Raw genomic sequence first — 9,980 nt, 5'->3', positions numbered from 1 at the left:
GTTATGCTATGTGACGTTATGTTATGCTATGTGATGTTATGCTATATGACGTTATGTTATGCTATATGACGTTATGTTATGCTATATGACGTTATGTTATGCTATGTGACGTTGTGTTATGCTATGTGACGTTATGTTATGCTATGTGACGTTATGTTATGCTATGTGACGTTATGTTATGCTATGTGACGTTATGTATTTCATTCACAATACAAAAAACGGTAACATTTTTAATTTTTAAATATGAATTTTTTTTCATATATTCATGAAAGAAATAGAGGTACCTAAGTACTCGCAGCACCTACGTAGTTCCTGTGTATAAGAGACAGGCTGAGGGACTGACCACCTCAAATACTTTTTCTCCAAGCTTGATAGACTGATTACATCATCTTCATTTCACTACTACTGTTGCCTCTGTATCTGACTGAAGAAGCCTATTAGTGTGTGGGCGAAACGTTTCATCAATCAAGATACCTAACTGTTGCACATGTGTCTTAATCATCAACTTGTCTCTACTGTATACCAGTGTTAACAGTACGAGTCTGTTGAGGACAAGGTGAAACACGTCGGCTAAAAGAACACAAGCTCAACTAATGCGACATTTTTACTGTGGCAACGTTTCGCTCTCCAGGAGTAGAACACCTGTGCAGCTAGTACAAACAGTACTAGTTGCACAGGTGTTCTATTACCTAACATACTGTCAGTATTCTACCAACATTATCACAACATCAACCGTAGAACAGACACAGGGGGGAACGATAAGTAATAATAATAATAATAATAATAATAATAATAATAATAATAATAATAATAATAACAATAATAATAATAATAATAATAATAATAATAATCTTTATTTCTACAAGTACATGATACAACTTATACAGACATCAGTGACATACTATATAGAAAGTCCTTGTTACGCAGAGCATTTCGGGCAAATTAGGTCAATTTTGTCCCTAGGATGCGACCTACACCAGTCCACTAACACCCAGGTACCTATTTTACTGATGAGTGAGCATGGACAACCGGTGTAAGGAAACACGCCCAATGTTTCTACCCTCGCCGGGATTCGAACCCGGACTTCCAGCGTGTGGGGTTTTCCTGAGATGTTTACATACATGATAATTGTACATATGTGTACGTGGGTCTAAATAAATTTACTTAATCCGTGGAAAGAAATTTATCTATGAAGACGAATGGGAAAATGCACCAGAGAATAGTGGTAGCGACACTCCTACATGAGTGTTAAGTATGGTCTTTAAACGTTGCAGCGAACTGAAAACCCAGAGGGACGACGAGTTGAGGTGGTTTGGGCATTTAGAGAGGATGGAGCAGAATAGGATGACCAACAGTGGTAGGGGTCATCCTAGGAAGGGTTGGAGGTAGTGAATGAAGAAGGTTTTGAATGCTAGGGGCTTGAGTATCTAGCAGGCTTGTGTGTGTTCGTGTTAAATCATAGTGAATGGAGACCAGTGGTTTTTATGACTTGACGTGCTGTTGGAATGTGAGCAAGGTATTATTTATGAAGGGATTCGGGGAAACCTGTTAGCCAGACTTGAGTCCTGGAGGTGGGAATTACAAGTGCCTGTACTCTCAAGGAGGGGAGAGGATGAACATTAAAATGGTATAAAATACCGACAGGTTGTTAGGTAAGACACAATTAGGTATCTTTATTTCGAAACGTTTCGCCTACACAGCAGGCTTCTTCAGTCGAGTACAGAAAAGTTGATAGAAGCAGGAGATACTTGAAGACGATGTAATCAGTCCCTCACCCCTGAAGTTTTGAGGTGGTCAGTCCCTCAGTCTGGAGAAGAGTATTGTTTAGGGGAGAGGATGTTGCAGTTCAGACGGTCATCTGAACTGTGATGTCAGCGCTCTCCTGACAAGACAGTAACTGAATGAATGATGGTGAATATGTTTTCTCTTTTTCGAATCCCTCAGCCTCAGTGGAAGACGGACGGTGTTACTTTTTTTTAAAACCTATTCCTGTTAAGTAACGTTATTTAGACACAGGTACATATAGGTGCATTTATACATAGTGTAAATTATCCACCAGGATAGCCCAAAAAAATCAGTGACTTCCACTGGGCCCTTGACTGATTTCCATTGGGTTCCTTGATGCCAGTGAGGGGGGGCTCTTGATCTAATTAACCAAGACATCCTTCCCTTCCTCGAATCAACCCTGAGTGCCTCCCATTCCCCAGACCCTATATAATCCACAATCAGAAAATTTAAAGGTACTATAATGGGGAGAAAGAGTAGGTGGCAACGTGGTGTTTGTTGTGGGAGGGTTTGAGGGAGAGATGAGGCTCAGAGCAGTGTCTGAGAGTGGAGGGTGTACACCTCGCTGCCGCTCCTGCCACCATGGCCCTTCAAGCCGGCGACAACATCCGGCCTAAGGTGCCACGCCCACCCAGCGAAACCAGGAAAGTGAGTGTCTTCTTATAATTATGTGGGGGGGGGGAAGGATACTTATGGACCGTGACCTGGTAGGTAACCTCTCTCGCCTCAAACACTGAGTGTCCGTGGTTCAATGTCCGGTACGGGTGGAAACATTGGGTGTGATTTCTTACACCTGCGTCCATGTTCACCTAGCAGTAAGTAGGTACCTGAGTGTTAATCACCTTACACCTGCAGGTGTAAGGTGACTAATATCCAGGTACCTACTTAATGCTAGGTGAGCATGGACAGCATGTGTAAGGAAACACACGCCCAACGTTTATACCCTTGCCGGGGATCGAACCCAGGTCCTTGAGATGTGTGCTGGACCAGCTACCACTTGAGCCATAGTGTTCCCGTTGATTCATTTTCCCAACATTGTTACCGTCGATTCCACAACAGTGTTACCGTTGATTTCTCCAACAGTTCCCGTTGATTCCCCAACAGTTACCGTTGATTCCCCCAATAGTGTCGCCGTTGATTCCCTCAACAGTGTCGCCGTCGGCTCCCCCAACAGTGCTACTGATGATTCCCCCAACAGTGTTACCGTTGATTCCCCCAACACTGTTACCGTTGATTCCCCCCAACAGTGTTACCGTTGATTCTCCCGGTCAAGGGGCGCCTCGGTGCTTGGAGAGGGATCCTGTTCCAAGGAACTGGAGCTACCCTTCCCCTTCTTCAGATCAAAGCTGATTGCCTCCCATTTTCCAGGCCCCTGTATTGCCTCTTCGGGTTTAGTGCTCTCCCATGAATAATAATAAAATTATTATTATTGTTATTATTATTATCTTTGTGTGTGTGTGCACCACAGCCTGGCTGATCAGGAACTGACTTAAGGAATTTGTCGAGTTATCTCCTGCAGATAGCCAAGAGTCTGTTGTCGTCTACTTACCTGTCTATTTTACCTGTCTACTTCACCTGTCTATTTTACCTGTCTACATCAACTATCTACTTCACTTCTACCTTACCTGTCTACTTCACTTGTCTACCTTACCTGTCTACCGTACACCTGACTTGTGTTAATACCGTCTTGATCGCCTGTCCGTCTTACTCACCTGTTCACCATAGTCTCCACCTTCACTCACCTGTTCACCATGGTCTCCACCTTCACTCACCTGTTCACCATGTTCTCCACCTTCACTCACCTGTTCACCATGTTCTCCACCTTCACTCACATGTTCACCATGTTCTCCACCTTCACTCACCTGTTCACCATGTTCTCCACCTTCACTCACCTGTTCACCATGTTCTCCACCTTCACTCACCTGTTCACCATAGTCTCCACCTTCACTCACCTGTTCACCATGTTCTCCACCTTCACTCACATGTTCACCATGTTCTCCACCTTCACTCACCTGTTCACCATGTTCTCCACCTTCACTCACCTGTTCACCATGTTCTCCACCTTCACTCACCTGTTCACCATGTTCTCCACCTTCACTCACCTGTTCACCATGTTCTCCACCTTCACTCACCTGTTCACCATGTTCTCCACCTTCACTCACATGTTCACCATAGTCTCCACCTTCACTCACCTGTTCACCATGGTCTCCACCTTCACTCACCTGTTCACCATGTTCTCCACCTTCACTCACCTGTTCACCATGGTCTCCACCTTCACTCACCTGTTCACCATGGTCTCCACCTTCACTCACCTGTTCACCATGGTCTCCACCTTCACTCACCTGTTCACCATGTTCTCCACCTTCACTCACCTGTTCACCATGGTCTCCACCTTCACTCACATGTTCATCATGTTCTCCACCTTCACTCACCTGTTCACCATGTTCTCCACCTTCACTCACATGTTCATCATGTTCTCCACCTTCACTCACCTGTTCATCATGTTCTCCACCTTCACTCACCTGTTCACCATGGTCTCCACCTTCACTCACCTGTTCACCATGGTCTCCACCTTCACTCACCTGTTCACCATGTTCTCCACTTTCACTCACCTGTTCACCATGTTCTCCACCTTCACTCACCTGTTCACCATGTTCTCCACTTTCACTCACCTGTTCACCATGGTCTCCACCTTCACTCACCTGTTCACCATGTTCTCCACCTTCACTCACCTGTTCATCATGTTCTCCACCTTCACTCACCTGTTCATCATGTTCTCCACCTTCTCTCACCTGTTCATCATGTTCTCCACCTTCACTCACCTGTTCATCATGTTCTCCACCTTCACTCACCTGTTCATCATGTTCTCCACCTTCTCTCACCTGTTCATCATGTTCTCCACCTTCTCTCACCTGTTCATCATGTTCTCCACCTTCACTCACCTGTTCATCATGTTCTCCACCTTCACTCACCTGTTCATCATGTTCTCCACCTTCACTCACCTGTTCATCATGTTCTCCACCTTCACTCACCTGTTCATCATGTTCTCCACCTTCTCTCACCTGTTTATCATGTTCTCCACCTTCACTCACCTGTTCATCATGTTCTCCACCTTCACTCACCTGTTCATCATGTTCTCCACCTTCACTCACCTGTTCATCATGTTCTCCACCTTCTCTCACCTGTTCATCATGTTCTCCACCTTCACTCACCTGTTCATCATGTTCTCCACCTTCACTCACCTGTTCATCCTGTTCTCCACCTTCACTCACCTGTTCATCATGTTCTCCACCTTCTCTCACCTGTTCATCATGTTCTCCACCTTCACTCACCTGTTCATCATGTTCTCCACCTTCACTCACCTGTTCATCATGTTCTTCATCTTCACTCACCTGTTCATCATGTTCTCCACCTTCACTCACCTGTTCATCATGTTCTTCATCTTCACTCACCTGTTCATCATGTTCTCCACCTTCACTCACCTGTTCATCATGTTCTTCATCTTCACTCACCTGTTCATCATGTTCTCCACCTTCACTCACCTGTTCATCATGTTCTCCACCTTCTCTTACCTGTTCATCATGTTCTCCACCTTCACTCACCTGTTCATCATGTTCTCCACCTTCACTCACCTGTTCATCATGTTCTTCATCTTCACTCACCTGTTCATCATGTTCTCCACCTTCACTCACCTGTTCATCATGTTCTCCACCTTCACTCACCTGTTCATCATGTTCTCCACCTTCACTCACCTGTTCATCATGTTCTTCACTTTCACTCACATGTTCATCTTGTTCACAGATCCGCAAGCCGCTGATGGAACGGAAGCGTCGTGAGAGGATCAACACAAGTCTGAACGACCTAGCGACGCTACTGACGGAGGCGCGGCTGGTGAAGAGCGAGGCTGGACGACCCACCAAGCTGGAGAAGGCTGACATCCTCGAACTCACCGTCAAACACATGCTGAGTCTCAAGGGCCGCGCCGGTGGGGCCTGGCAGGGCACTGACCCTACTTCCCCTACCTCGAAGAGTCATGAGGAGGCCCTGAAGGGTAGTTCTGCTGAAGGGGTAATTCCCCAGGGCAGACCCGCTGTGCAGGAATACGATGTTCCACAGGGAGGTACAAGCCCACTGGGAAGTGTTCCACAGGGGAACAACAGTACACAAAGAGGTCCTGTTTCAGGGGAAGACACCATTCCACAGGGTGCCAAAGTGCAACAAGGAGATGGCACTGCGCAAGACGACGCTAATGCACAAGGCATTGTTGCACAGAGATCCACCTCATCTCCAGTAACTAATGCCATGACACTCCAAGCTTCAGAAGACAAGGTATCTGCAGTGGTTGCCCAAGGCACAGCTCCTACGATGTGTCCTACGGGCAAGGACGAAAACTACAGGCTGGGATTCAAAAGGTGCATGAGTGCCATAGACAGTGCCATGAAGCAATATCTGGAGAACCAACAGGACAACATCCGGCCGCGGTTGCTTCAACACCTACACAACTTTCTGATGATGATGGAGGGCAAGAACTCCACCTCATCTGGGGACACGGAGTACGCTAGTACATCCACCTCAAAAATCAGTACACAAGGACAACCTCCAGCTCACGCAACTGCTCCTAGCAAAACTGTTACTAGCTCCTTCAAAGGTGAAGCTTCGAGTTCTCCAGTAACTGGCATTACGCTGGTACCTACTCGTCTTCCCGGTGGGGGCCTGGCTTTCGTGATCCAGGGCCCCCTGGATCCATCGGTGCTCCTGCGTACTGCTGAAGACATTAAAAACCTTGATTCTCAGAATGTGTCAAAAATCGGTATAAGAAATGTTAAGGCCGAGGTGCAGCACCCTCCTGCAGCAACTACAGCAGGCACCGTCGTATCTAACACTGTACAGGTGTCGAGTGCCACAGCTACACCTGCGAAATTAGAACCCGGGAAGGTAAAAACCGAGAAAAGCAAGTGTGAAAATATGAACGATATATCAAAACCCAGTTGTACAGAAAATCCTCTCATGGAAGAGCAAACATTTACTACTGCACCTGGAAAACTGACAGCAAACTCTGAGGTTAACTGTTCAGAGTCCAGTATTTCTGCGTCATCACCTGTGACATCAGTGACGCCACTAATACCTTCCGTGAAGGTGACATCATTTAATAAACCTGCAGAGAAGTCAGCAAGTAAACAGAATCTTCACAGACTGCCTCCCACACCTCCTACCCCACCAACCAGGGGAACACTCCCTCGTACTTCACCGCCCCTCTCCACACCAACCACTGCAAGACGACACAGGACAAACATCTTGCCTCGCCCTACACTTCCTATAAACAGCTCCGGTAGCCACTTTTTGCCACCAACACTTCAGACACCATCACCACAGCGAGAGCAGCTCCAGCACACCACCATTACTACACCAACTAGTCCCACCTTAATCAAAGAAGGTTCTCCGTCAGCCTCGATCAGTGTTGGGCAGGACACACACCAGCGGTACCTGGAAGTAACACCAAGTACGACGCGTGTGTGTGGCGTACACACACTGACACCAGAGACAACACCACCTGGACCCAACACCCACAAGCTTCCACAGTCATCCTTACCAACACCTAAAACTTGTCAGAATATATACATGATGCCACTTACGCCACCGTCACCCCCAACGTCACGGATTCTCCAGCCGGCAGCGCTATCAAAATCACCGCCACCGCCGCCTCCTCCGCCATTAATGCCGCCGTTGCAGGAAGAGGAGGCAATGGAACAGGGGGAAGAAGTGGCGATGGATGTGTTGATGATGGATGTTTTGGAGGACCAACATGAGAGACGACAACACAATAACATGCCCTTCGACCTCTCTTTAAGAAGAATGTGGAGGCCTTGGTGACCAGACTCTGGTGATGGTGACCTGGCCCTGGTGTTGGTGACCAGACCCTGGTGTTGGTGACCAGACCCTGGTGTTGGTGACCAGACTCTGGTGATGGTGACCTGGCCCTGGTGTTGGTGACCAGACTCTGGTGATGGTGACCTGGCCCTGGTGTTGGTGACCAGACCCTGGTGTTGGTGACCAGACACTGGTGATGGTGACATGGCCCTGGTGTTGGTGACCAGACCCTGGTGTTGGTGACCAGACTCTGGTGATGGTGACCTGGCCCTGGTGTTGGTGACCAGACCCTGGTGTTGGTGACCAGACCCTGGTGTTGGTGACCAGACCCTGGTGTTGGTGACCAGACTCTGGTGATGGTGACCTGGCCCTGGTGTTGGTGACCAGGCCCTGGTGTTGGTGACCAGACCCTGGTGTTGGTGACCAGGCCCTGGTGTTGGTGACCAGACCCTGGTGTTGGTGACCAGACCCTGGTGTTGGTGACCAGACCCTGGTGTTGGTGACCAGACCCTGGTGTTGGTGACCAGACCCTGGTGTTGGTGACCAGACCCTGGTGTTGGTGACCAGACCCTGGTGTTGGTGACCAGACTCTGGTGATGGTGACCTGGCCCTGGTGTTGGTGACCAGACTCTGGTGTTGGTGACCAGACCCTGGTGATGGTGACCTGGCCCTGGTGTTGGTGACCAGACTCTGGTGATGGTGACCTGGCCCTGGTGTTGGTGACCAGACTCTGGTGATGGTGACCTGGCCCTGGTGTTGGTGACCAGGCCCTGGTGTTGGTGACCAGACCCTGGTGATGGTGACCTGGCCCTGGTGTTGGTGACCAGACTCTGGTGATGGTGACCTGGCCCTGGTGTTGGTGACCAGGCCCTGGTGTTGGTGACCAGACTCTGGTGATGGTGACCTGGCCCTGGTGTTGGTGACCAGACCCTGGTGTTGGTGACCAGACCCTGGTGTTGGTGACCAGACCCTGGTGTTGGTGACCAGACCCTGGTGTTGGTGACCAGACCCTGGTGTTGGTGACCAGACTCTGGTGTTGGTGACCAGGCCCTGGTGTTGGTGACCAGACCCTGGTATTGGTGACCAGGCCCTGGTGTTGGTGACAGCTGACCTGTGATACAGTGAAACAAAAATGTAGTGACACCAATGATAGTAGTGACGGAGAACCATCCATTTATTTAAAGGGTTGTTTAGAGTGGACAATATCTGACCTGTGAGAAGCAGCATGTGCGAGTGAATATCACAGTGGTGTACCACACCCACACGTTGATAAGACACATGTCAAATAATTACGTATCTTTATTCCGAAACGTTTCGCCTACACAGCAGGCTTCTTGAGTAGAATCATAGTAGAGAAGTGAAGGCGATGTAATCAGTCCAGTCCGGTTACAACCAGAGACATCAGTGGTAGTGAGGTTACAACCAGAGACATCAGTGATGCTGCTACCAACACTCCACATCAGTGATGCTGCTACCAACATCCCACGTCAATCCCTGTCTCACCATAAAACCATACTCGCTCAAATTAATGTTCAGCTGCGGGCTGTGATTAATTATAACCAGCTGACGGACTAACGAAGCGCTTTTCGAACAACCAACGCAAACAACGAATTAATGAACTTCGTTTTAAGACGTAATGATTCTGGAGACTGACGAATGTTACAAAAAACTATTTCCCGTACAAGTGGACAAGGTAGAACAAGAAATATGCTGATACCTCAGACAAATGTTTCGCCACACAGTGGCTTCATCAGTCCAATACAAAGAATAGTGAAGATCAGAAGACTGAGATAATCAGTCCCTTAACCTGGAGGCGAGGTAATCAGTCCATCAATCTTGAAAAGATTGAGGGACTGATTACCTCAAACTCCTTTATCTTCACCATTCTTCTTTGTAATGGACTGACGAAGCCACTGTATGGCGACACGTCTCCACACTACAAATACACAAGTGTTGCGCATGTGTCTGGTTTAAGCAACTTGTGGGTTGTGTGGACCAGTGATCCGCGGGATATATGGACCAACAATTGGTTAAGAAGATGTAAAACTAAGTGTACCACTTAAAAGGTGGATGTTAAATATTCTTAGTCAGGGTTATAATGTATGAACATTGACCTCTGTAGTACCCAGGACACTCTATTGTACTTGTGTAACATCCAGGACTCTCTACTGTACCTATTCTTGACCTGTGTAACACATATGACTCTCAACTGTACCTGATTTACCCAACGCCTGGGTGCTGAAATACACACGCAATGCTAACTAATTAACACACACACACACACACACACACACACACACACACACACACACACACACACACACACA

General features: G+C 47.7%; 1 protein-coding gene across 1 annotated transcript; it reads left to right on the top strand.

Annotated features, from left to right (window-relative positions):
• The first annotated feature begins 2,249 nt into the window (after positions 1–2,249).
• Positions 2,250–7,786, top strand: LOC128701436 (uncharacterized). Its single transcript, XM_053795141.2, has 2 exons — positions 2,250–2,433; positions 5,587–7,786. The coding sequence occupies exons 1-2, from the start codon at positions 2,368–2,370 to the stop codon at positions 7,654–7,656; spliced, it is 2,136 nt and encodes a 711-aa protein (XP_053651116.2). The 5' UTR covers positions 2,250–2,367; the 3' UTR covers positions 7,657–7,786.
• Positions 7,787–9,980: the final 2,194 nt, after the last annotated feature.

This window comes from Cherax quadricarinatus, chromosome 72 (assembly GCF_038502225.1).
Source record: "Cherax quadricarinatus isolate ZL_2023a chromosome 72, ASM3850222v1, whole genome shotgun sequence".
In the NCBI taxonomy this organism is placed as follows: Eukaryota; Metazoa; Arthropoda; class Malacostraca; order Decapoda; family Parastacidae; genus Cherax; species Cherax quadricarinatus.
Note: the sequence above shows the minus strand (reverse complement) of the source record. Positions and strands in the feature narration are given on the sequence as shown.

Excerpts from the sequence above, each read along its gene's own strand:
- LOC128701436 (XM_053795141.2), top strand. The coding sequence starts at position 2,368 with ATGGCCCTTCAAGCCGGCGACAACATCCGGCCTAAGGTGCCACGCCCA. Across the intron at positions 2,434-5,586 it reads CACCCAGCGAAACCAGGAAA|ATCCGCAAGCCGCTGATGGA; the intron begins GTGAGTGTCTTC and ends TCTTGTTCACAG.